Source organism: Labrus mixtus, chromosome 11, assembly GCF_963584025.1.
Source record: "Labrus mixtus chromosome 11, fLabMix1.1, whole genome shotgun sequence".
NCBI classification, from domain to species: domain Eukaryota; kingdom Metazoa; phylum Chordata; class Actinopteri; order Labriformes; family Labridae; genus Labrus; species Labrus mixtus.
Genome location: NC_083622.1, coordinates 22264775 through 22291429, shown reverse-complemented (window position 1 = coordinate 22291429; position 26655 = coordinate 22264775). Strand labels below are relative to the sequence as shown.

Below are 26655 nucleotides of genomic sequence, written 5' to 3'. Positions count from 1 at the left end.
GACTTGAATCAAACTGAAATCAGACTCATAGGAAAGCACGACATGACAGGGAAAGGTTTTGTAAATAGTTTATTAGCCTATTTTACAGATCTCAAAAACACAATTGATTTACACTTGAACAAAGCAGTGGAAGATCCCCAGACATGGACTCGACAAAAAGCTCAAGATTTTTGACCAACTTTAACTTCCTTTTTTTTTTTTAACTGAACCAAAGTGATTGCCGGAAGTGGTCAAAGCAACACGTTGATGTGAAGGTCTGTGGGTTCTAAAACAAAATCAATTTGAGTTGAGCCACATGGGTTCATCTCAGGCTGCCTCTGAATAATTCAGCTCTTCTGTCAGGGGGAACAAAACTGACAGGAATGTATGTTATGTTCAAGGTAGCTCAGATTTTGTGTTGCTTTGTGCTAACTAAGCAGTCAAGATCTGGTACCAGGGCTGTTGCCTGGATTTGCACACAATCTGACTCAGTTATTCTGCAAAGTTTCATCCAAACAGAAAATCAGACTCTCTTTCTCTTTGATAGTCATTTAAAAGTGATCTGATGGTTCAAAATGATTCTTTAAGTGTCCCTGACATTAAAAAGAAAAACCTTTTTGCGCCTTGGTCACGTTTGGCTGCCTTGATTTCATTTCATCTTGTAGTCTTCAGGTCTGTGGAGGAAACACGAGACGTTACATTAGTATGGGGAGGCATAAGAGTCTGGCGAAAAATAACTACATTTTTACATGGAAAGACATGGAGAGAAAGTGACAGATGAGCAACCAGAAAGATCCTATCTGTTTCCTTTTTTTTTTTCTTCACAAACTGAGACCAGACACAGCATCCTCTGTTTGTGTTTTTCCCGCTTTAATTTGAGGCAGAGATTGCAGCAGACTGATTATATCAGGTCTGCTGTATTGGCTGTGATACAAAGTACAAAAATGTTATCAATTGTAATAGCTCTGCTATCAACTACAGCAGTATGTTTTTGTTGTTGATTTTCTGTCTGAGCAGTGTGTGTGTGTGTGTGTGTGTGTGTGTGTGTGTGTGTGTGTGTGTGTGTGTGTGTGTGTGTGTGTGTGTGTGTGTGTGTGTGTGTGCGTTAGACGGGAAGGGGAGGGGGGGTATCCAATAATCTTTGCCTCTGCCCCAAGGTTTTCTGAGAGAATATTAATGTGTTTAATAAAAGGCCAACAATTGAGTCGCCCTGGATGACCTCAGCCTGTCTCCCCCCCCCCCTACATATATATACACAAACATATTTGAACGGTAAAATGAATAAGATTAGGAGAGAATATTAACTAGCTTGAGGCCCATCTCTTAAATAAACCTGAATTATTTTGACCTTGGTGACCACACAGCGACAGGCCTGAGCACACGCACTGATTGGCTGTGGAGATTGGACCAGTAAACAATAAGAAGTGGCTCATTCATCACCATGTGAGCACACACTTTGACAGCAGCGCGGAACATAATAAAGACACGCTGTACGCGCCTGAACGAGGCACGCACAAACACACAGAAAGTGAATGAAAAAGTGCTGTTGGCTCTCAGCCCTCGCTGTATATTCAGTGTCAAGAGTTTTTAATTATTTGTTCCCATCCATCGTGTGTTGTATTTGAAATGTGTTTGAGGTACCAGATGGAGGGTTTACCACATCAGATTTATTGAAATGGTTTCATGAAGGTAGTGAATCAGGGTTCATTATGGGTTAATCATTTGCCCGCTGTGTAAACAACACTGCTCAAAAAAACTAAATACACACTTAATCATTACAGTTAAACACCAAGTCACTTAAACTTTAAGGATACCAATCTGTCCATTTAGGAAGCATAAGTGATTGTGAATCAATTTCACCTTTGCTGCAAATGAACGTGACAACAGGTATCTTATTGAGACAAAAAACAAGACAATCCCCAAAAAATAGAATGGATTTAAATGTGGTGGTCACAGACAATTCCCCCTTCTTGACTGATTCTTCTCTAGTTTTGTGTTCTGCTCATGTCATGGTCACTACTGGTAGCATGAGGCGGTGCCTGCAGTCCAATCAGGTTTCACAGGTAGTACAGCTCCTCCAGGAGGGCACATCCATACATGCTGTCCCAAGAAGGTTTTCTGTCTCTCAGCTCAGTTTCAAGAGTGTGGAGGATATACCAGAAGACCTGCAGATACATGAGGGCTGGACAGGGCTGTAGAAGGGCATCAGCCCAGCAGCAGGACCGGCACCTGCTCATTTTGTCCGAAGAGGAACTGGAGAAGTACTGCAATAGTCTTACAACATGACCTCCAGCAGGATAATGGTGTAGCTGCCTCTGACCAAACAGTCAGAAACAGGCTCCATGAAGATGGAATGAGTGATCCAGTGTCCTCTAGTGAGACCAGTACTCACAGCCCAGCATCATGCAGCTTGACTGGCCAGAGAACACCAGAATTGGCAGGTCAACCATTGGCAGCCCCATTCTCTTGACAGATGAGAGCATGTTCACACTGAGCACATGTGAGAGCCGTGAAAGAGTCTGGAGACGCTGTGGTGAACGCTACCCTGCCTGTAACATTATTCAGCATGACCAGTTTGGCAGTGGGTCTGCAATGGTCTGGGGAGGCATATCCTTGGAGGGTCACAAAGACCTCCATGTCATAGCCAATGGTACCCCGACGAGCTGTTAGGTGAGACTGTCAGACCTTGCGCAGGTGCAGTGGGACCTGGGTTTCCTCCTGGTGCAGGACCATGCTCGGCTTCATGTGACCAGAGTGTGAAGGAAGTTTCTGGATGATGAATGCACTGATGCCATCGACTAGCCCTCCCACTCCCCTGATCTAAGTGAGCACCTATGGGACGTTATGTATCAGTGCATTCAATGCAGACATGTATCGCCACAGACTGTCCAGGAGCTCACTGATGCCCTGATCCAGGTCTGGGAATAGGTCCCCCAGGACACCATCCACAGACTCATCAGGAGCATGCCCAGACATTATCAGGAGTTCATACAGGCACTCAGGGGCCACAGACACTACTGAGTAACAACAAGATCCCCCATAGCATGTTTCATCCTGAATGGGACCCACCTTTTCAGAATGAACATTGTAATGTACATAAGAAGGCCTGAAACTGACAAAAGACAATCTCAGAAGGGTTATTAAGTCTTAGACTTCCTTTTGCAAAACAGTGGAGTCGTCCCCTTCAGGTCATTAGAACAAAAGCATGTTTGTGACACTTCAGCATTTGGCTTTACTCGAAAGACCCAGAGGTTATGTTCACATCTCATTTAGAGCCTTTAGAAGAAACATATAAAAGTGTCTGGATTCGGTTTAACTGTAGTTTTGTAAACTAAGCTTTTAACCATGTGAAAAATAAATGTTTACAAACTGAGGAGTCAACGTGTAGTTAATGCAGGAAGGATTGTGTTTAGTTACTTTGTGATGCAAGATCACAAATAGTCATGATAAAGTTGTCAGTGGATTTTGTTGTTGGGCTAAAGAGGAACACCCCTGACCTAGATGAACAAAAGACCTGTTGGCTGGGTGGATTGATGGACACTGAGGGCGGTGCTGAGCAGATGGAAGAGAGAGCGGTCTCACTCAACCTGTCGGGCTGATGTTTACTACAGGTGAGGCAGGACGACATTCTCATGAGGGCAAACCGCAGGTCACGATGTCAGTCTAATCTCCAGCCGGAAAATACTTTCCTCAAAAAGCCATGAATATGATTATGCCAAATAACAGATGCTCTCTCGCCGCCCACAGAGAAACCTTGAACGTCCCAAACAGCCAGAGAAAAATGGGAACTACTGACCTTCCACACACGAGTTTGTGACATTTCACTGTTTAAGTTCAAGTGTTTTGGGACTTTTTATAGAGTTTCGGTTACACAACTGCAGACACAATCTGGGTTGCCTTTACATTATCTATGAAGCTTTTCAAGGGAAGCTCACAAGGCTGTAGAACGCAGCAAACACCACAGAAAATGTTGTAATTGTAATTTGTAACTCCAAATGTGAATTTGGAGTAAAACGGTTATAATAACTAGTGTTTATGCTAACTCTTCTATCCGAGCCCCACACAGACTGCTGCTCCGCTCCACAAACTGACTGACAACAGTTGGCTGACAGTCATTCATACAACAACAACAACATGAGTTTGAAATGACAAAGGTTACATTTCATTTTTTCTACCATGGGTCAGCAAAGTGTCAAAAACATCAAACTGGACTAAAAAACAAAAACAGGCTTTTGGTAAGTGTTCAAACTGGATCTATTCATGCATAACCTGCTGTTTAGTGAGAGCATGAACACAACGCAATGTCTGTGGAAAATCATTACACCGCTCACTGCTGGCAAAGAAAGAGCTGCAATGTGTGAGCATTTAATCCCATGTCCTCATTAACATAAAGATTTGACTCTGCCGGTTGAAGACCGGTGACACACCACCCACTGTGCCTCTCCTCTCAGAGTCAAGTCCTCAATTTTGTTTCTTTCCTCACCATCTGCTGTAGAGTTTGAGGCTGAATTCATTTTGACTATTAAATGCTTACAGTAATATCACCTCCCGCTACTTTATGAAAAATACCAACAGAGGCAGGGTGTAAGAAGAAAGTGAGACTGTATTCACATCAACATCGCCCCCTTCTGGCTGATCTTCACAAACACAACCAAAAATGACTGTGTTTGAGCGTGTGTGTATTAGAGCCTCAAAATACAAAGCGCTTCGGAGATGATGCCCAGGCGGTGTTCTTTTTCAAAATGGTTGTCAGGTCATTTTAAAATAGCCATTTAAAGGTACTTAAACAGCATATTCAGTGAACCTAGAACTGCTTGACCATACGGGAGCTGGAATGGCTAAAAAAAAACCTGTTGACACTTGAGGCACATCTCTGTAGGCAAAAAGTAAGGAGGGGAGTCACTGGTCCCAGTCTGCCCCGTAGTCCTCCACAAAATTCCTCAGCATGGATTTGAGGGGCTTTGTCGAAACGTTCAACCAGTTCATCTGTTTACAGGTGGTAAGGACTTGTTTTTACTCCCCTAATCCCCGCAGCAGTTTGTAGATTTCCCTTAGGTAGTAAGAGGTTAGAGAACCCTGACCAGCGATGATTTCCTTGAGGATCCCTACACATTACACATTTCAACAGGGCAGTTTGAAACCTGGGGGGGCCTTGACCTTTCTTAGGGGGAATGCTTCAGGAGATCTCCAAGTCACAAACTACTAAATGCACCTGCGCTACTCCTTTCCAGTGGTTTCTATAATGTTCAGAACAATGTGGGAGAAAGGGGTGTCAATCACTGGCATGGTGATAAGTGGAGCCAGTGTTTCCCTATGATCTCTCCGTGCACATAATTAAACCGCTGCATTGTGTTTTCTTGTTGGCCAGTATGCTCTTCTCCGCTCTTTCGTTGATATTCTGATTCTATCCAACTACACTACTTTAAAGGCAAATATTCTCAATATAGCGTCGTTTGACAGACTGTTATTTTTGCGCCACTTCAGCTTCTTTCTTTTTTACGTCACGTCACAGGAGAGCCCCCACCCCCACTTCCGTCAGACCGGTTTAGTCTTGTGAGGTGCATGTGTGAACTACCAGATCAGGAGGATTTCAGAGGCAGTCCTCATGAAATGATCTAGAAATCTTCAGGAGTGCGTATGTGAAAACAGCTTTTGTGTGATATATTCTTCCCAGCGGGCAGAAAAGCCTCCAAACTATGGCGTTGTCGATTCCTCTCGGCTTTCCAGTGATGGTGGTGAATTTTTAGAAGCCAGAAAGTGTTCAGTGTCAATGATGAGTTACTTGTTTAACTACAGAAGACTTCATTCATTGTATGCAGGGACCTGTATATAAAATGTGACGCTGCACACAAACACATACCGGTACATGTGTTTGAACAGCAGATAGCAGCTCAGAGACAGTTTATGATTTTGGTCATTTGTAAAAAGGATAAAAAAGTAATAAAAACGTCCATCTCCCCCTCTAAATGTATATATATAAATGTGTCCATTGTGTGTATAGAAGGTAGTTTGTGTCTGTACATACGGTGTCCACAGCCTGGGGAAGGCGTCTATCTCCTCCTGGGTGTACTCGCTGAGCTTCTTGGGGATTTCTCTGGGTTGAGGCAGCTCTTCTGTCAGGTTGGCAAGGATCTCGTCCGGCAGCTCCTATTTAGGAGTGAACAGAAGATTTGGGTATTAACAAAAAGGAAGCAGGATGAATTCAAAGAGAGAGGGAATAAAAATACAGGGGAGATCTTTCAAGGAAGGCACAGGTGACAAAGAAGAAGGCAGGAAAATTAAACAGCAACTCAGATTTTCTTTTCAGAGATTGAAGGGAGTTTTAAGTCCATCACTCCAGTGTTGACTGTCTTTCTCTTTAGTGTTACACATGGGTGTGTGCCTCCAGATTCATTCACACAGCGAGCAGAAATGTCCGGCCAAAAGTTAAAATAGTTACAAATCCCCAAACATCCCAAAATACTCTGCTTCAAAATGAAGACAAGGAGAATCACAAGGATCACACAGCCCCATCAGCTTTTAATCTGGGATCAATCAATTAATCTTTGTTTGTAAAGCGGCTTTTCATAACAAATGTTATCTAGAGACACTTTACTTTACTCTTTGTTATTTCAACTGTACAGCATTCATTCTGCTGATGGATATTAAGTCAGAACCAAACTAAAAACAGATATCTGCACTGCAAAAAAAGACATTTCAAGAAAGTAAAAAAAAAGGTTGGTTTGAGTGAATTAGTCTTATCTTTCATCTCAAAAGAAAATATTCTTGTCAAGTATAAAAACAAATATATATCTGCCATTGGGGGCAAGAGATGTTTTCTGTTACAAGAAGGTCAGGCCTTATTTGAGTCTTGTTTTTTAAATACTGAAATAAGATGTTTAATTGGACTTGTCAGGTGATGGGGCTCATACTAAGTTTACACTTGTTTAGATTTGAATGTTTGCAGTGAAGCATGATGGTTTAATAAAAACTGCTGAAAGTAAAAACTGCTGGTTGAGTCTTAATTTAAGAGGAACTCACTTCCTTTTTTATATGCTGGTTAAAGAAATCATGTCATACTGTACGTTTTTTTTTGCTAAGTATTAATCTTTGATTAACATAAACAGTCTTAAAGTAATGTCGATAAAGAGACTGAAATAAAACATTTAATTAAGCCTAACTTCAAAAAGGTGACCTGTAATCGCTTGTAATGAGCACAACTTGCTTAAATTTGGACATTTTTATCTCATGTTTAAAGATGTATGATCATCAACTTTTAAAATTGTGTAAGGAATTTTAGCATTTCTTTTTTTTTGTAAAAAACTAATTGTACTATATTTAAGATGTGTTGCTTTTACTAGTAGGCCGGTTTTTGCAGTGTGATATTTCCTCACCTCTAAACTGTGACACCCAACGCCTACTTTTTTACAATGCAAGTCAAAAGAACTTTATTGCTCCTTAAATCTCACGTTCCTTTTGTTAATAATAAAGTTACATTGAATGGATAAAAATGAGATCCTGATAATATTTGGGCACCATCATAGTCATAACTTTGCCTACAAGTAGTGACAGTAAAACTAAAACAATGAGCTTTAAGACATAAATGGCTCAGGAGAGCTGGGGAAATCCCACGCTGGAGTTATTCTCACAATCAACCTCTCCTTTACATGATGGATGATTAAAACTGACTTTTTCTTTTCTGTATGTATCTGTAAAATGATATCAATGCAGTCTTCATAATGTGTCCTCTTTCTGACTGTCCTTCATTAATAGCCTGCATGATTCATGGACTGGCATAAGGTTGTCCGTCTAAAGACTCATTAGCTCAGGGAGGAAATAAGAAACTGGACTTACATCATCAGGAAAGATGTGTAATCTCTGCATCATGGTGCGTCGATGCAGATTCCGAGGCAGCATGCCATAAACGGCTAACTTCACAATCTGGTGGGAAGAAGCACATTGAAAAAGGTTACTGCACAAAAGTGAATCGGACTTGGAAAATATTACTGGACCAAGATCTTGGACAGATTTTTTTGGAAAGACATGTTGGACACAGAGTAATGCTGACAAATCAGTCATCTGTTCAATTCCATTTGTCCCTTGTTGCTCGCCAACCCTCCAAACCTAATTTTTACTAAACCACCATCAGGACACGCGTCTGCGGCCGCCGGCTGGCCGAAAGCCTTCATCGACAAAGAGCCAACAGCAGAGTACACGTCTTTCAGAGGTTTGTAAAGTACAGTTTGGAAACCAGTTCATGTAATCACATGACTTTTTTTATACTTGACAAGATAAAATATAAACAGTAGTTTTATTAGCGGAGTGTAAACAGCAGTGTGGAACAGCCTTGTTGCCGTGCCAACCCACATGTAATCTTTTTCTAGTAAGTCTGAATTGGAGAAATTGGAGAAATAGTCTAAAGTACCATGTTCCCCTTTTTTTATAAATGACCAAACAAGCATCATGATACCATATGGTTATAATCTGTAGCAAAACGTAAAAGCTACAGAAACCAGAATGGCACCAACACTTTGATATAATACTCCTTTCTTCTTCTATTGTTAGGGTTCATTTTCTGTGTGTTTGCTCTGTCAACGTAAGGATAACAATCCCCAGCTCCTGCAGCAACATAACCCCAAGTTGCTCCCACTGCTTTGTCAGAGGCGTGTGAATGTGTATGAATGAATGTATCCTGATTGGACACTTTACATTGCAGCCGATTCCGACAGTGTGTGAATGTGTAGGTGTGACCCGGGGTTGTTAAAGTGCTTTGAGTGGTCAGAAGACTAGAAAACACAAAACAAGCTCAAGTCCATTTACCATTTAACCTGCTGCTATAACATCACAATTGACCAGATTGGGATCAGATCAAGAACATCCATCCACATCGAAAAAACTGATACTGTTTTCTGTTTTTATTTCAGCATAACTCATGAAAATGACTACTTCCAGCCAGTAATCATTTCTGCAACATACACGTCTCCCAGTCAACAAATAATATGTTTTGTACAACAGTAGAGCTTAATGTTGAGAGAAACAGACTCATGAAAAATAAGAGTAATACACACTGATGCTGATCTTATCCTTCAGGGTTACACGTTATAATTCTTCATGTGACAACGTGGTCAAGTTTTGTAAAACAGACGTGATATGACTTTTTTAACGTTTGCCATGTAGGTCACATGAAGTTCTGAATGTGACCTACATGAGGGAGCGTGCAACACAATGAAGTCTTCCTGAAACTATGAATATGTAACATGACTAACACTGCAGGAATTGTCCTTAAACTGAGCTCCACAACTGCACCATCACCGGCACAAATCCTCGGCTGGTTAATCCCTGCTCTTCACATTAGTATGCACAAACGGCACGTGTGAAGGAAGGGATAAATGTCATCACATCTACACTGCACTGCACATGCCTGACATCGAAATCAGACTAATCTCTAAGAATGCGGGTTAAATCACACGTTAAGTAGAATAAAAAATTCATAGTGTGAGGTATGTGGCAGTGGCATTCCTGACATTTAGAAACATTATCTCTAAAAAAAAATAATTAAAATAAAGGATAATACTGAGAGACAACACTTACAGCTTTTGGGTCTTTTTGGTGCATCTGGGCGGCTGTGAGTTGTTTGAATCCACCTGGATAACTTTGGAAAGAAAGACAAGCTAAGACAGGGCATTTCTATGCAAGAAAAACATTGGCCCTCTACCAACGTGTATCAATCAGGTGATAAGAAAGGCAATGACCCACATAACAGAGACAAAGACGTGAGGCATACAGAACCTTCATATGAGCCAGCATCAACTTACCCCGAGTGTGACGAGTAGACTTTCTGCTCCCATTTGTTTCCAGAGAAAGCTATGTGTCGTGTGTTGATTAGTACAACGTGGTCACCGATGTCACCTGTAAAGATGTTCCAGATGTTTGTGTTCAGGCTTATGGTTGGTATAAAACGGTTGAAATAAATACTTGACAGTATTTGAAAACAACGACAGACAAGGTTCAGACACGGAGCTGGTCTGACAATGACACCAGCTGCTAGTGTTCTTCACTAACAGAGACTCCAAATGTCAAAGAGTGTTGTGACAACACTTCATTATACGGGCAAAAAGGGAAGCAAATACTTTCATGTGATCCTCTAGTGCCATCTTGTGACGGAACAGACTTCCAGAGGAATCTGAGAATATTTAAACACAATTATTCAGTCTGGTGTTTAGAATAGAATAGATGTTTATTGCCATTTGCACAGGTACAGGGCAGTTCAGGTACATTGGAATTCTTGTGCGTTTCTACCTGAGTCAGCTTCTACAAAAAAGTTAAAATTATATATAAAATAGAAAAGCATTATAAGAATTTTTTTTTTTTTTTTTTAAAGAGTAGAAAAGTACAAAAAAAATAAAACTAAATAAAACTAAATAAGTTGTAGTAACAGCTAAGTGAATTAAAATAAACTGTACAGAAGCGATACATAATACTTTTTAATTTTATGGTGATCACTTGTATTTTTTTAAATCCCTGACATTATTCTATTCTTCTATTGTATTTAAATGTATTTATTATCTTCTGGATTTTTAAATCTAACTTTATGTTTCCTTTTTTAGTGTTATTATTTTAAATGTTAACATTGTAATGTTTTGCTGCTTAAATGTATTATTTTACTTCTTTGTCTTTTATTTATTGTCTCTTATTATCATTCTCCTCCATCTTTTATTTTGTTGACTTCACACTGGTGTGTGTTTGTCTTTTTTTTAACAAACTACCTTTTGTCAATCACTTTTCCACTCTCCTGTAAAAAGCCCTTTGAACTGTGATAGAATTTGTGTGAAAGGTTCTGGATGAATAAAGTCTGATGTGGTTGACTGTTACATTGCTACAGCATCAACTTTAAACTAAGAGGTGTTGTAGTTGTAGAAAAAGTAGTTTGTAATAGATTTTGAGTCCCACTCACTCAGCGCATGGTAGATAGGCTTGTGTTTCCCCTGTAATCTAATAGAGCACATGGTTGCGATCTTTCCTGGCGGCTGCAACCTGGCATCAATCAGGAACCAGGAACGAGCGAAGGTCGCCCATTGCTGAAATAAAAAAAAAGATTGTTTTTAATCATAACGACTCATATTTGGCCATCACATGCTTAATGGTGTGAGAAACATAGGAGGCAGAGGGCACTTTACAGAAGATACTTAGACATGTCATTGATAGACTAAGACACAAGAGATGATGCTGAACTGGGCAATTCAAAGGCACACAGAGCAGTAAATTAACAACAGTGCAAGTAGACGAAACATTTTAACCTAAATATAAAGTGTCAATTTAAATACAACTTAAAGCTTAAACTTAACTTAAAAATACAAAATATAAAGGAGTAGATATAAGTGGACAGTGATCAGACTAATAAAATAAACTAGTAAAACATTGCCAAATGGACCATGATATTTATATTTGAGATAAGGCACTATTAACCTTATTGCCTTAAGGTTTCTAAGCCAACAAGTTACTATTACTTTAATCAGTCTTTAGGTCCAGAAGGACAGACCATACAAATCAAGAACCGATCTATCCTGCTGTTTGTATTGGTAAGTTAAGACAACACTAAATCTCAGCCAACAAACACAAATGAAGTGATATTACCATTACCACTACTCTACTACACATATCTGAATTAAAGTAAATATTAAAACATAAGAGTTAATATATAATAAAATAAGGCCCAATATGGGATTTTCTATAGTTTACCCAAACACCGAGTAGAGGTGATCAGTGGTTGATTCGTTAGGTCTGAGATGATATGACTAATGGTAAATGGTTTAGGCCGGTTTGTAAATTAAGATTATTTTAGTAAGAGTGAAGTGTGACTGCTCTCTAGTTACATTAGTAATAAACCGTGTCAATGATACACATTAATCACATCTCCCACACCGCGGACAAAGCTGGTTAGCTTCAGTTTAATAAAACATTACATATCGCTGCAGTTTTAGGATTAATGTAGAATAATACAATATTAATATGTATGGTTATTACCTGTGCAGATCTAGAGAAACTCGACATGTTGATGACACTTAACAGCACATCCTCAAAACATTTGACCCCAAACCAACGTGAACAGCGGTCCGCCTGCTTAATTTAACCGGTTGAAACACAACATGTGATTTATTTTTCCTATGTTTCTTAGGACTTCATCTATCTATGTAAAGCGCATGTTACAAAGTCAGACCTCATTTTGTTACTACACTTTTGTTAAATATTTCAGCTTCCCAACAACAGCCTTTAAGCGAATTAAAATAATTTAAGTATTTTATATCTGAGCTAGAAATTATTAGTTTCTACCCGGTCATATTTTGACGTCACATCTTAGTTACCACACTTCCTTCCTGCGAAGAAAGCGGGGAAATTTGACAGCCATTGAAAATTGCAGCAAAGGAACTATTATCTTTATTTTAGTTTGTACTGTTTAGAAAAGCAAGCTTTGTAGCAGCTTGTTTGTGGAGTGAAGAGGAAGGTTATTCATCGAAACATTCAAACTCACCGTCAGAATGAGAAGTCTAGAGGAGGTTCAGGCCACTCTGCAGATCGCTAAGCTGAAAGAAGAGGATCTAAAGAAAACTATTCAGTGTCTGTCTTTTGGAGAGAATGTCTCATCTGCAGACTACTGTCTGATGGAGCTGGACGATAACCTGTGCAAACACATAGAAGCTGGCCAAAGGTAACCTCATTGTTTAATGTAATCTCTTTATTAAGTCTGATCTATTATTGTTGATTTTAGGATTACAGATATTTAAACGTACAAAATAATCATAAAATATAATTTACATGTTCACTAAAGCACTGTGTTAAATCTTTATGATGCCTGTTTAATCTAAAAACAGTCCAAAAAAAATAAAATACGTATTAAATTGCAGTTTGAGAAAACAACCACAAACAATGATTTATAGCATTTAATAATAATAATAATAATAATAAGTAATAATAAGTAATAATAATAATTATTATTATTATTATTATTATTATTATTAATAATAATAATAATAATTTATACTTTGTTGATCCTGCATGGGGAAATTCATTTTTACACTCTGTCTAGTAAACATGCTACACAAACATGCACAAGCAGGATCCTATGGACATGCACTAATGGAGAGGTCTCAGAGTGAGGGGGCTGCCCACAGCGGGCGCTCCTGAGCTGGTGGGGGGGTTAGGTGCCTTGCTCAAGGGCACCTCGGCAGTGCTCAGGCACCTGTCCAGCTACCAGGCCAATTTCCAGACTTGGTCCGTGCCGGGACTTGAACCTGCGACCCTCCGATTCCAAACCCAAGTCCCTACAGACTGAGCTACTGCCGTACATTTCTGTGGTTGTATCTAATGGATAATTTCCAAAATGTTTTTTGTTTTGTTTTTCTTTCTGAAATAAGAGCCCAATATCTTCTCGATGAATCAAAGTGACCTGCAGTGTAGCCGCACAGGATGTATGACAGGAAGTGATGTAAACCTACTTCAGATTAATTCTTGTATTAAATAAGAAAAATGTGTCTCTCTATTGTCTAGTCTTGTGATTCGAGGGGACAAGGAGGAGCGTGCGGTTCTCTGTAGTGGTGACAAGACCTACGATCTAAAAATAGCCGACACATCCAACCTGCTGCTGTTGGTACCGGGCTGCAGATCACCAGACGAGCTGACCGACAGTCAGGAAAGCTCTCATGTGGTGCACAGACAGGTATTAAACTGACTCACACAAACAAACACAAACCATTTATGAATCAAACACACTGACAATATACTTCTTCTGTTGCAGATATGGGGATTTTGTAACAGCTACTGGGAACTGCGTAAACAACGTCCTAAGCTTAAGAAACTGAAGAAGCTTTTGATGGAGAATCCTTATGAGGGACCTGCTGTAGGGGGGCAGGAGGAGAATACAGAAAACAGGGTGAATACAGTGTACAGTTCATCTTGTAGAACTGTGTATATATACACACAAAGAACATGAATTAAACAAATGATCATGTTAGGTGAAGCACCTGCAGAACAACTTCTTTAAAATCTGTCTTTTTTTCATTTTGTTTTTTTGTGACTGTTTTTCTACTGGTACCAGTTAACCATGCAGGATCTGTTGGAGAGGATCCAGGCCAGTGAGCAAGAGATAAAGACCAACTTAGAGATAATCAATGCCTGCCAGATAGATGGTAAAATCTTTTTTTTTTTTTATCATAACCAAATGTAAATGAAAAACGACTGTACATGTAATTCTCCCTTGAGGTTGAGAGAACAAAAACATTGATATTCACACTCATATAAAAACAGAAACCTTCCCGTTGTTTAGAGAGAGGGTTTGTTTGTCTCTGTCTTCCAGGTTACTGGCGTATGCTTGACTTTGACTACGAGATGAAGCTGCTGGGTCACGTGACTCAGCTGGTGGATTCTGAGTCCTGGTCCTTCAACAAGGTTCCTCTAGAAGCCAGTCTAGAAGAGTTAAGCCCACTGGAGCCAAAGTAAGTTAACATCTGTGATCCTCATAGTCATGCAGCAGTAAAAGGAAAATATGAGAGTTAAAACTAGAGGGGGGGGGGAACAGATAGTACACTGCCAATGGGCCTCATACTGGCCATGTGATTTAGGGCTAAGTGGTTCTTGTAAAAGAGGATGAGTCAGAGTTCTCTTTTATCTGTCACAGAGAGATGATCGAGCACTGTTTGAACTGCTACGGGAAACGTTACACTGAAAACGGTAAAGTAAAACTATTTCTTAAGACTGACCTAAAATACATTTAGTTGTCTTTAAACTGGTGGTGGAATCATGCACAATCTAAAAGTATAATGCACTTACTTTGCCATATCTTCACTTTGTCAATATAGACAAAGTCTTTTACACACTACATGAGGATAAAGTATGTCGGGCCACTGCACTGCTGTTGCTGCAGAACGCCGTCAAGTTCAACCTGAGGGAGTTTCAGGAAGTCTGGCAGCAGAGCGTCCCGGACGGCATGAGCACGAGACTGGAGCAGCTGAAGGTGAGTGTGTAGCTCTCTCACATGCTGCATGCTGAGGAGGAGAAGAGGGGAGCTGCAGTTCTTTTACGTCCATGTGTTTGGATACAGGTTTTCTACATGACTCTATTGAAGTCCTATTGAAGAGAAACACTTTGAATCCAACTTGAGAATTTCTTCAGCATTAAAAAAACAACAACCTGTATCTATCAGAAAAACATTTTCCGTTCAGGAAGCCGTAAGATCATTAAGTGAATCCATTTTCTACAATTCTATAATTCATGAAGCAGACGCTTTTATCCAAAGCGACCAACCCCAGAGAGTAAGTACAACACAAGCAAGGATCTAGAAAGCAAACGAACAGCTTTAAGTCCGATTGGACACACAGGTGCTGACAGGCAGTGCACAAGGCCGGGCATTTTTTTAAAGTTAATATATCGTCATCAACAACTACATCAACAGCTGTTCTTCAGAGTTCTAATCAGCATCAATATCGTCATTCTTACCATCAAAACCATCATCATTATCTTCATCATCCTCATCAATATCATTAAGTGCGTAGGTGTTCATGAAAGAGTTGAGTCTTCAGCTTTTTCTTAAAGGTGCAAAGGGACTCTGCAGATCAAATGGAGTCTAGAGTCTTGTGAGTCTATATTTAAAAATCCAGCTTCATATGTTTGTGTTTTGAAGAAGCTCTCTCTCTTCTAATAAATACAATTCCATTTCAGTATGGAGCTAAAACTTCTAGGATGCTACGGCTTCTGCTGAGTTAAGAATCCATTCAAATCAACAGAGTCTTCCTCTGCGAGTCTTTGATTGCATTTCCTGCTCTCTGATCTTAACAGAGTTGTTACTCATTATCTTTACAGCACATTTCAGCAACAAGGCAATTCAAAGTGCTTCACACAAGTCATCAAACGCACCATGATGTTTCTTTCTGCTCATTCTCTTGAGAAACTGGTTTCACTTTTTGATGGCTTTGTAAATCTTCCAGAGCGTTGCCTTGGTGGACCGTGTCTCGCGTCCAGAGACCATCTGCCTGCTGCGGGTAGATGATCTCCCAGAGGACACGCTGGATCGCTTCAACCATCTCTTTACACTGAGAGAAAAATGGACAGAGGAGGATATCACCCCATACATACAGTAAGTTTCATCCATTCTTCATACATTAATAATATACGTAGGAGCAGGAATTTGTCTTGTTGACCGTCATTTTTGAAGATTTCTGGATGGATTAAAATGTGAAATGCTTCCCTGCTATTCTCCACAACTCAGAGACCTGTGTGGTGAGAAACAAACAACCGGAGCCCTCCTGACCAAACATGCTCGATCTTCAATGCAAAACGGTGTAAAGGTGTTCAACTCCAGGCGGCCTGTGGCTACGTGAACATACTGTTAAGTCATATGAAGATTAAGGTGGTTATGTTCATTCCCAGAGCAACAAATATTAGAACTATTTAACTTCTTATTGTTCTTAAAAACACCTGATTCAATGTATATTGTTGCAGTTCCACTCAGTGAGTGAGTCAGTATTTGACAACAATTACTGATTTAAATTCAAAAATGAAAAATAAAGTCATCACTATAAACCTGTCCTGATCTTTGCTATTTTTGGTTTAATTCTGTCTGTTAAAGAATTATTCATGTTGGTAATAAAATATGTTTTTGTAATATTGTTACATTGGTTGTTTCTCCCTTTTTGTATTTTTATTGACATTGTGGAAGAAAACATGTAGACCAAACAAAATCAACATCCGTAACTCAACCTGAGGATAAACACACTGCAGTCTGCACACTCACACTCACCCACTGTGGCAATCTTTTACTTTTAACTAATGGTAAACTGATAGTTAGTTACTGATTTGTTCTACATTGGTTCACAAGAAAATGTGAAAAAAGGGGAAAGGTCCACACACTGTTCAGCTCCCAATGAGCAACTTTATTGAGGGCAATGTTTCGATCCAAACGATCTTCAGGCCATCCTGATCCTTTGGATCGAAACGTTTCCCTAAATACTGTAAAGTTACTCATTTGGATCTGAACAGTGTGCGGTCCTTTCCCCTTTTTTTCTGCAGTTTATACCTTGTCCTGCACCTGTATGCAGTTTGCTTGGACGTGTTCATAGAAAACAGTATTAGTGACAGCATTACTCAATAATTGAGTTTTTCAGTTATTTTCATTCAAACAGATATTTGCTTTACATTTATTATTAAGATGTGCAGTGCATCTACTTAAGGGCTAAAGGGGCACTAAGATGTCCAGAAAAAAGAATGTGAGCCTACAATTATTATAATTATTCCACAATTTCTGAAGAAGAAACCACAGGCACAAAGTAGAATCAGTTTCTTTATTAAACACTTAATCGACTGTTTAATCCATCGGAGCATCAGAATGAGGTTTAGCTGCATTTTCAAAAATAGACTGCGGTAAAAGCAAACATGTAATCGACGACAAAATCTACATTCAACCTGTGATAGCAGAGAAAATTAAAACACAGCTGCACCAGCTGAAAATATTGTGGAAACCCTATCTGGCCTCGTGTGGTGAACATTAAGCAGATACTCCCTTTAATGAAACATGTGGATCTATCATGTAAGTACAAAAGTGAGAATATGAACAGCACATGGCGATAATGGTGTAATACATCCTGTCAGATCATTGCTAGAAGCATGTGCTTTTTCATGGTAGTGTCTATAAAACAATGATTGTCAACATAACTAATGCATGGTAACAGTTTAATGAGCACTTTCTGAACACCACGTTATAGCTAACAGAGCTGGAGAAAAGAACAAGACATTAAATCAACAACAAGTGGGATTAGCAGCAAAATAAGAAGTTAAGGCAAACACTTTCAGGCGTTTAGTTTGAACAGTCAGTGAACCCGTTTCAGCCGACCAAAAGTCAATAAATCATCTTTTGTACCATTTCCAAACTGCCTTCAGCCACATCACTTCTTTACAGTTACCAGACTAAAAAAAAGGACTGTAGAAGTAAAACCATATAACTGTTTCATGGCTCTATGGAAACATCCGAAATGTGGCAAAAAGTATGAAATATTGAAATATCTGGTTAAAGTCCAGATGGTATACCAAAACAAGAAATACTGTATGTCAGCTTTAGATCAAATGAAAAGTCAAAATGTCATGAATTTCCATCACAGTAATGATCACAGATGAGAATCTCAAATATAATCTATAATAATCTCATAAACATTCTTCTGTTATTTTAATAAGTAGGGATCCAGAAGGCATGTGAAACCAAAGACTTTTATAGGCTCCAATCTTTCTTTACCTGCAGGACTGAGAAATGTGAAAAACCATTTTGGAGGTAAACAGACTGAAAAAGCGCTTTGGATTAGCAGCTAAGGCTTTAGAAGCACATATTTACAGGAATCATGCATTTTACAACATCTAAGCACACTGAGAAACACCAAAGAGATGTCCACTGAATACTCACGGTAGACACTGAGAGGCTTTTTACTGTAACATAGTTTATTCTACTGTTTGGCAATAACGATTTCCTGAATATATGTTCACAATGAAAAGAAAAGCTTTTCTAAAGACAAGTTTTCTAGTCATGATTTTACGTTAGGGCTAGACTAAGTACACATCCAATGAACCAGTCAGTGGGATTTTGTCTGAAACATACAAGTTAAACAAGAGTTTACTCACTAATCAACTATGAATACAGACACACACTTTGTGTTACTGTTGGAGCAGAACAAACATTATTAATTCATGCTCTTCTTATAACTGTATAATGTGATCCTATCACGCTAGTCTGTCTAATCACATGATGGCACAGTCTATAAACATACAGTTAAGTCTGATATTAATTCAGAGGCTACAAATCCATTCGTTTAAAACTAAAGCCTGCTTTAAAGATTGGTGTCAGTTATTCTTGAAAGATTGTTTATAGAAAAACTACACAGGCTCCATCCCCAAATAAGTAGATGTCCCACTTCTCAAGGCAACAACACTGATAACTGGGCTAGTCTCAGAATCTCACCACAGATGGTTTCTCAAATGTTGTAAAGAACACCAACATTGCTTTATAAATGAAATGTATTCTGACCATCTCCTCTTTGGCTTTCTCTATGACATGTCTTCCTCAGAATGTGTGGTAAGCATGTTAGTATGGTCAAAATGTTCTGTCCCTGTTGTCCCTGTGTCTTTCCCCTGTCCTGTGCACAGGCATGTACGCCCATTGTGTTGCTTCTTTGTTCTCATGTACAGGGCTGTACAAAAAAAAAAGTTTTTTCAGATCATTAATTGAGGTAAAGTCCTTCTCCTTACCGTGAACCAGGTGTGAATTCAGAATAAATATTTATGTTTCTTAAACATCTTTTTTTTTATCCTGTTTGAGTTGTGCCATATTTTACAATTGTGATGTTTTTCAGATTATGTATTCATAGGAGGGTCCATGTTTTCAAAATGAAACATTATTTAATGTAAGTACTGGCTGATATCAAACAACAGCAAAATATTTACTACATTTTATTTGACAATTATTCAAATGAAGGTCACACGGTTGTCCACATATCAGGAGGGAACTCAGGGTCTAAATGCTGAATTTGACTGAATGTGTATCAAACTAGAAGAACTGACAGCGTCTTTAAGACTCTTTTTTTTTCTACAAATCAAAGATGAATGTAGCTTTTCAGCTGCCTCTCTTTTACTCTGGAGATGAGTTACATTTGATTTGCAATCATTACAGAGATTGTGTGCTTACATAGGCATATTCAAATTCTTCATTTTATTCAGAAAGAAGAGGGCAGTATTGTCACCCAAGTGCTTCCTTTCATTAAAAACAAATGTTTCATGAAAATATTCTTTAAACATCAAATAATACAGAAACCAATTCTCAATTCAAGGCCAACTTGGCTGTAAGTAAATTACAAATTTCTAAATCTGGATGGGGTAATATAACTCCAACCTGTTTAAGTCTTTTGACATGTATTTATCCTTAAAGGTTTTTTTGTACTTTTTGGCACACAAAAAAAAGGAACGTGTCTAAGATACATTTCCTGATAGCATTTAATGGCTGAACGGAAAGCATAACAGAGAAGATTAATTCTCTGATGTTTTATATAAAAAACTGTTTTTATGACACATTGTCATTGTAAAAGAAAACTGAAAGATACCAAAAAGTTCAGGGGTTATAAATTCTAAAAACAACAAAAAACAATATTCATAAAGTCCCCATGATGTTCTCAGTGCTGCCGTTGTTTAACTTCTATCCCATAAACACTATTAGTCTCCAGTTTGTTTGTGCAAAAAGTCTTTAGTAACTTCTCTTTGTACATTGTGCCTGTTAATTTCACTTACAGCATATCACTGCACTTTTATCTGTCAACTAACTAAATCCTAAGAGCTATATATGAATCTACCTAGCAATTTATTTTTGAACACTTTTACACAGGGGTAGAATGTTATACTTTTTAACATGTTGGCTTCCAGTGACAGAACAAACTATTCTGAAACTGTAGTTGTTTTCCTCCGTTCCTGACATTCTGTCTCTCCCAGTAGAGGGCAGTATTGAGCCTTCAGAAGCTTCAGTCTCAGCTTCTTTAAGTAACTGGGGGAGAGGTCACAGAAAATGTTAACATGGGATTCCTCTTTGTTACACTTTCAGATTTGACTTGTGTGTCTCCTGGTTCTGATGTAAATGTGTCTCTCATCCTTTAGCGTCCGTTAAAACACTCTTCATCTTTAGAAATTGTGATAAAGTTCTGGCTCAGAAATCAAAACGAAAACAGGGATTAAGGGTTCTTCTGTTCCAAACACAAGCTCTGGGGCCTTTTCATTGACACTGAGACTGAGAGTTGTTTCTGGCACATTGGAGCAGTCTGGTCATCAGCTGAAGAGATGGCGGCTCTTGAACTTAAAAACAAAATCAAGTCCAACCTGTGCGTTTTGTCCACAGGTTGCATCACTGACTTGATTCAAATACCCACATTCTTAAGACACGCTTTGTCTTTCACCTTGTCCAAACAATGATTGAAGAGAGCGGCTTCCACATCGCTCTGTCACTGTGGTTATGAGGTCAAGTACTAAACCTTGTAGTCTCCGAAGTTATTACTGCACTACTCGTCAATGAGGGATTCTGTTGTAGCCCTCCTTAAACTTATGCCTCCTCCATCACCTCCATGACGATTGTCCGGGGTCCGGTTAGGATCAGGCTGCTGACGGCCCGGTAGTCCTGAGAGAGGACATTCAGCCCGTTCACTGACACCACAAACTGACACACCTGGGGAGAGAAAGACAGAGATGATTAATGCTCTGAATGTCAAAGCTTCAAGTGCCATGAAAGCACCAGGCTTACTGTGTGTCGTATTGCTCTAACTTGCCAGGTTGAGAATCTGTACAGTAATATGCAAGGCTAAAGCACAAATCAACTGGCATAATGAGGAAACAGTTTGACATCTTGCTATCTTACTAAGAGTTTAAAAGGAGGATTGTTACCACAGTACGATAAATAGTTGGACTCAGCAGATCGTTAGCTTCGCTTCGCTAGCACAAAGAGGACCAAACAACCAGTCTGGTTTCTATTCAACAATAACAAACAAACAAAAGTTCATTCAAAAAACCAAAATGTCAAAACAATATTTGACCATTTTTATAATGTTGCTTGAGGGAAAACGATTTAACCACACAACAAATCTAGGTATGAAAGAAAAGCCGAGTAGACTGCACAAAGAGTTGGATCTAGTGGAGGTTATTCAGGACCCAGAGGCTCTTTTTAGCCTGAGGACCTCAAACATGTCAAAAGACAATGATGTTGTTTTATGCAAATGCACATTTAAGTGTGTACCGTTTGCGATTGAAGACATAATGTGTCTTATGTATGTTTGTGTTAGCGACAAATTCCTTGAAATAACGCGAGTCCTGTCAAAGTGCAGCCAACAAGCCAAGACAATATAAAGCTTCAACAGTAGAAGAAAACAACAGTGATAGTGTTGCCTGACATGAACTACACTAGTTATGAGCGCCACACTTCAATCCCTCCTCTGTCACACCTGGACCCCGCCTCCCTTATCGCTGTTTCACCACTGCTCGAACTCTAATCTCTGCTAGAGATAAATCTGGTGGTAAGACTGGGTAGCCTTCTAGTTGCTGCTGCTGTTGCAACATGACCCTGCTGTGGTTTTGACTGGCTTTTTTGCAAGCTCTAACAGGCACGCACACACTCACACACATAATGCACACGTTCTATTCAGTGATTCCAAAAATATTGATGCATGTCAGAGAGAGCAGTAACACATAATCATTGGGGTTTTTTATATGACCTACAAATCTTAATATTACAAATACAGGCAGGGGAAGCAAATCTTTTACAGATGTGTTTAAAAGGCCAGGGGAGCGGATATTAAAATCCAGTCTGCTCCCTTCAGAAAACTGACTTTAGAAACTAAAAAGAATATGTATTCATGCAGACAGAGGTTACTCTTTATGGGATATTTCCTCCAGCAATCGCTATTAATTGTTTTCCCGGTCTTTTTTAAGTGATTCAGGAAAGGAGCGATCAAAATACGCAGAGGTTAAAAGTGGAAAAAGAGGATTAAGAGTGATAGAGGGAAGGGGAAAAAAAACCCAGACTGTTAATCCAAGGCTGCAGAGGAATTTCAGTCCCTCGCTGTAATCACATCAGAACCTCTGCAGCCTTCATCACATAACTTGCAAAAACTTGATTTCTCCACTTCTATTCACTTTTCTATCTCTCTCCTCTCTCCACTTTTACTTTCAACCTCCTCCTCCTCCTCCTCCTCCTCTCCAAACACCTCCCCCTCTTTTCTCTCCCACTGATGCTTCTCTCCTTTCATGCGGAGGGCTGGTTGTTAGTCCTGGCCGGGGCCCAGCTGGACTGAATGGCTCCTTGCATTCAGATGGTTAAAAATCACACTCACACAGAGAAAGCAAAAAGGTAGAAAGAGGCAAAGGAAATGGCGAGGAAGAATAAACAACATGTGTTAACCTTGTTAAAAAACGACTAAGGTCTCGGGTATGGACGACCCGAGGCCATGTCAGCGTTTATGTTCCTTGAGGAATCAGAGAGCCAGAGAAACAGTAACTCATACATTTAAAACAATTTCAAGATTTTTAAACATTGAGTTTACAAATACTAAACGTTATAATCTGCCTTTTGGATCTCCAAAAAAGTGTAATTTCAATGCTCACACTGCAAAGACGAACCATCAAATCTCTACGTAGTTGCTTAGGTTTTTGCATCCGTAGAAAGTTGCAATAAAGTTGACTCAAACAAGAAGGCAGAGCCCTTAACAAGAGCTAAGCATCATAATTTGAGGCAAACCTACAATTAACTGCAACCAAGATGGAAAGATGGAAAATTACAGGGAAAATTAATCTAATAAGAAAGACGCAGCTTAATGGTTAGGTCAGTTCCATCACAGTTCAATTTTTAAATCGCCGCACAGGAACAATTAGATTAAAAACTCAAATTATGTCAGACTGTACTTTCAACGTTTCCAATATGCCTGAAACTCGACCAATCATTTGAGAGCACGATTAATACATTTTTTTGCAATAATCAGACTTCGCGAGGACCCACAAAAAAAATTGGATCTGAAGGAAGTTTAAAGCTCCAGTGAGGAACATTTATTTTGAGTTGAGGAAAAAAGGAAATCAAATTTGGCTATTTTAATAGTCAATAGTGTCACTCATTATGAAACTCATTTTTTCTGACATCTTCCCTAGGGCAGTGGTTTCAAGCATTCAAAAATAGATCAATAGAAATAGCCAAACTTTATGAGCCAAACATTTCAGTTTCATTACTGAAACATACTTAAAAAATCATAGGAGCTTTAAAAAAAAAAAAAAAAAGGTTAGGGCAACCAATTAGGAGTCCAAATCTAGATTAACCCACAGTATGTGCCTTGTTTATAGTTGAATTAAAACACCCTATATTTTGATTGTGTTTTAAACAATGACAACAACAAGTAAAAAGGTTAGGTAGTGGTTGCAGGGAGAGTTACATCTGAGACTCCAGAATCCTGCATTTCTTGACCAGGAGCAGTGCTTTTCTGTAACCTGCTGGTTGCTGGGTAAACTGACTGTGCCCACAAGACTGAATGTGGATCTTCACCTCCTCCCTTTAGAGAGAGTCAGGATAACAGATCCTTGATGCATCTACTGGTCCTAACTGTGCTTTTCCAATCAATATACTAAAGGATGGGTGTAAAAATCCAACAAACCACGCTGATTAAAAAAAAGGAAAAAGATAAAAAGGAGGTGATAAGGTCCTCTATTATTAAACAATCAAGTCTTTTATCAAGTCTTTTAATCTTAGTTCAAATCTATAAAAAAAAAAAGTTCAGAGACTCTGAGCATTACATCCATGAGGAACAAATATTGTGGCCTTGATCAGGGTCACAGAACCTGATGAAGGCCACAAGCCAAAACGCGTCGGTCTTGCTGGAGCATTTTGACCACTTCAAGCCTTTCACTCTTCATGCACCTTGTTAGATGGTGACGTTCTGCCAGAAAATACCACTCTGCTTCTTCGGAAACAAATATTGTTACAGAGCATATTGCTCAGCACACTCATTCACACACACACACACACACACACACACACACCATTAATGGTGTGCAAACATATCCGACAGTGCAAGATGCATAAATGGACATGAAGTGAAACAAACGCGCACACACACACACACACACGCTGCTCTACCTGCTGTCTTATAAAAGTGCATTAGAAGTGTCTTTTAAAGTGGCGTATTGGACAGTTACATAAGTGCTCACATCCATTATGGTTAGCACAATGCTGATGTGTGTCTGTGGAAAAGGATACAAAACCACAGTGTATGAAAGCAGGCGCGTGTGTGTAACGGGAAAGGAGAAGATGATGGTTTTTACTGCCTTCCCTCAAAGGTCAACGGGTGTATCTTTTTCTGTTGGACTATTGCCTGGGCCTCAGTGCCAACATTTCACCCCATGGCGATTTCCCCTCTGCTGCACTCTGTATTACTGATTTATTAGACATAAATAAATGTTCACAAGTTAAGGGGGACAGATCTAACCTTCTAAGAACTGCAGGGGAGTGCATAAATTCTCAATAATACATTTGAAATACTGAAGCTTACATTGCTGGATACTAGGAATTTAATCTACAGTGAAGATAGCGACTGTAAATAAAAAAGAAGCTGCTTGGTTCTATTTTGTCTAAAGGATGTCATGACAAGACATGCAGTAAAACTATTACAAGATGTTCCAACAGTGCACAAATAGGTCACACAATCAGAACACACTCCGGTCAATAAAGCCAAATCGCACACATAAAAAGTCATAAGCACACCACTTTATGACCGCCTGTGAACCATAACATGTTTTTCCATGATGATAATATATGACATCTGACATTGACCAAAGCAGAAGGGATAATATTTCCACTGACTGTTTCCTCTTTTAGGGCTCACTCCTCCTACACAGCCTGAGTTTACATCCTGAAGTGTAAAATGGGGCAAAGATGAATTTTGCTGCCATAATGGAGAGATAAAAGAGTTGTGGGGGAGGAGGCTGGAAAGTAAAACGTAAAACACAAAAAAGATGCTATTTAATGCAATTTTCCTCACTTCCGTCCAAATGTAATAAAACTCACTATATAAATATGAGTGACAACTGAACATCGGCGACGGTTTGTTTATCATCAAAATCACACTTATAGTTCAAGAAGTGTTGAACGACCTAATATTTCATCCAAGCTTTTCTGCTCCTTTTTTCCTGCTCCTGCCGTGTCCTTGATTCAGTCCTCCGCTCTCCTCCCTCTCCTTGTTGTGGTTCAAGTCGCTCTACTCTGCATTCCCAGGATTCCTTGTTGCCACTCTGCTTACATACTTTCATGCCAGTTGTGGCAGCAGAGCCACCCGTATCCTGCTTCCATTCTTCTTCACGCTTATTTTCCTCCCCCACTCTTCTCCTGCTTTTTACATCCCTTCACTCCTGTCCTGACTCAGACTACTCATGAAGGGTGAGGATAAAGGAAGTGTTTATATACTTCTCTTTCAATAACTTCTGATCCTAACAGAGGAAATGCTCTTAAATACAGACTTAACAGCCAACTCTCAGTAATGAAACCCTCTCTAAATGGACATGGCCAAGTGGACTTTTTATTTCTGTAAATATAAAATAATTGCAAACCATTGACAGAAGATATATCTCAAAGAGGCCTCGAGAGTTTCTGACATATAGTAACTCTTTGCAAATGTTTTAAAAAGAAAATCTACAATGCCTTCTCCTAATATTAAATGTAACCCTTGATCTAAAATCAGTTTATTTGCAACTACTGTATATACCCTCCATATCACTCCAGTCTTTACCTTCATGCCAGCAGCAGCTGCAGGTCCACCTGGGTCCACAGCCTGGATGTGACAGGGTTTACTACCTCGCACCACAAAGCCCCAGCCCACAGCATCCCCCATAATCTGAGGAACAGAAGAAACACAGGTTGTTACAGTATCAGTTTGAAATGGTGCCCAGTTGTAGATTCATGGTTGTAACTCATTAGTGGACATTTTGGATTGAATTCTCTTGAATTGTTACACCGACATGTATAAATACTTGAATCTGATTGGTCAATTATTACACATAGCAGCCATCTGGTATCCCTCGTTTAGAGGTTAAAGGATGCAAGAACTGCAGGCTATGAATGAGAAATCTACAAAGCTGAAGATGGCACATAAGTCAACAGTGAAT

The 26655-nt window shown here is 39.3% G+C and overlaps 3 protein-coding genes across 5 annotated transcripts in view; 1 reads left to right on the top strand and 2 right to left on the bottom strand.

The window, feature by feature from the left end:
- Nucleotides 1–54: 54 nt before the first annotated feature.
- mrpl13 (mitochondrial ribosomal protein L13) lies at nucleotides 55–12120 on the bottom strand. The gene is made up of 7 exons (XM_061050943.1): nucleotides 11983–12120; nucleotides 10913–11036; nucleotides 9774–9867; nucleotides 9550–9610; nucleotides 7813–7899; nucleotides 6005–6126; nucleotides 55–653 (listed from the first exon to the last, which is right to left on the bottom strand). The coding sequence occupies exons 1-7, from the start codon at nucleotides 12007–12009 to the stop codon at nucleotides 629–631; spliced, it is 540 nt and encodes a 179-aa protein (XP_060906926.1). The 5' UTR covers nucleotides 12010–12120; the 3' UTR covers nucleotides 55–628.
- A 190-nt stretch (nucleotides 12121–12310) lies between these two features.
- On the top strand, nucleotides 12311–16617 carry dscc1 (DNA replication and sister chromatid cohesion 1). Its single transcript, XM_061050942.1, has 9 exons — nucleotides 12311–12664; nucleotides 13504–13672; nucleotides 13751–13885; nucleotides 14051–14141; nucleotides 14309–14447; nucleotides 14630–14682; nucleotides 14811–14965; nucleotides 15936–16084; nucleotides 16217–16617. The coding sequence occupies exons 1-9, from the start codon at nucleotides 12495–12497 to the stop codon at nucleotides 16326–16328; spliced, it is 1173 nt and encodes a 390-aa protein (XP_060906925.1). The 5' UTR covers nucleotides 12311–12494; the 3' UTR covers nucleotides 16329–16617.
- Nucleotides 16618–17274: 657 nt separating this feature from the next.
- Nucleotides 17275–26655, bottom strand: part of deptor (DEP domain containing MTOR-interacting protein) — a 29695-nt gene continuing 20314 nt past the window's right edge. For all 3 annotated transcript variants that reach the window (XM_061050935.1, XM_061050934.1, XM_061050936.1), the window contains 2 exons: nucleotides 26280–26384; nucleotides 17275–21190 (listed from right to left, as the gene is read on the bottom strand). In XM_061050935.1, the coding sequence (XP_060906918.1) occupies nucleotides 21068–21190; nucleotides 26280–26384 (228 nt within the window). In that variant the 3' untranslated portion in view covers nucleotides 17275–21067. The remainder of the gene's footprint in view (nucleotides 21191–26279; nucleotides 26385–26655) is intronic.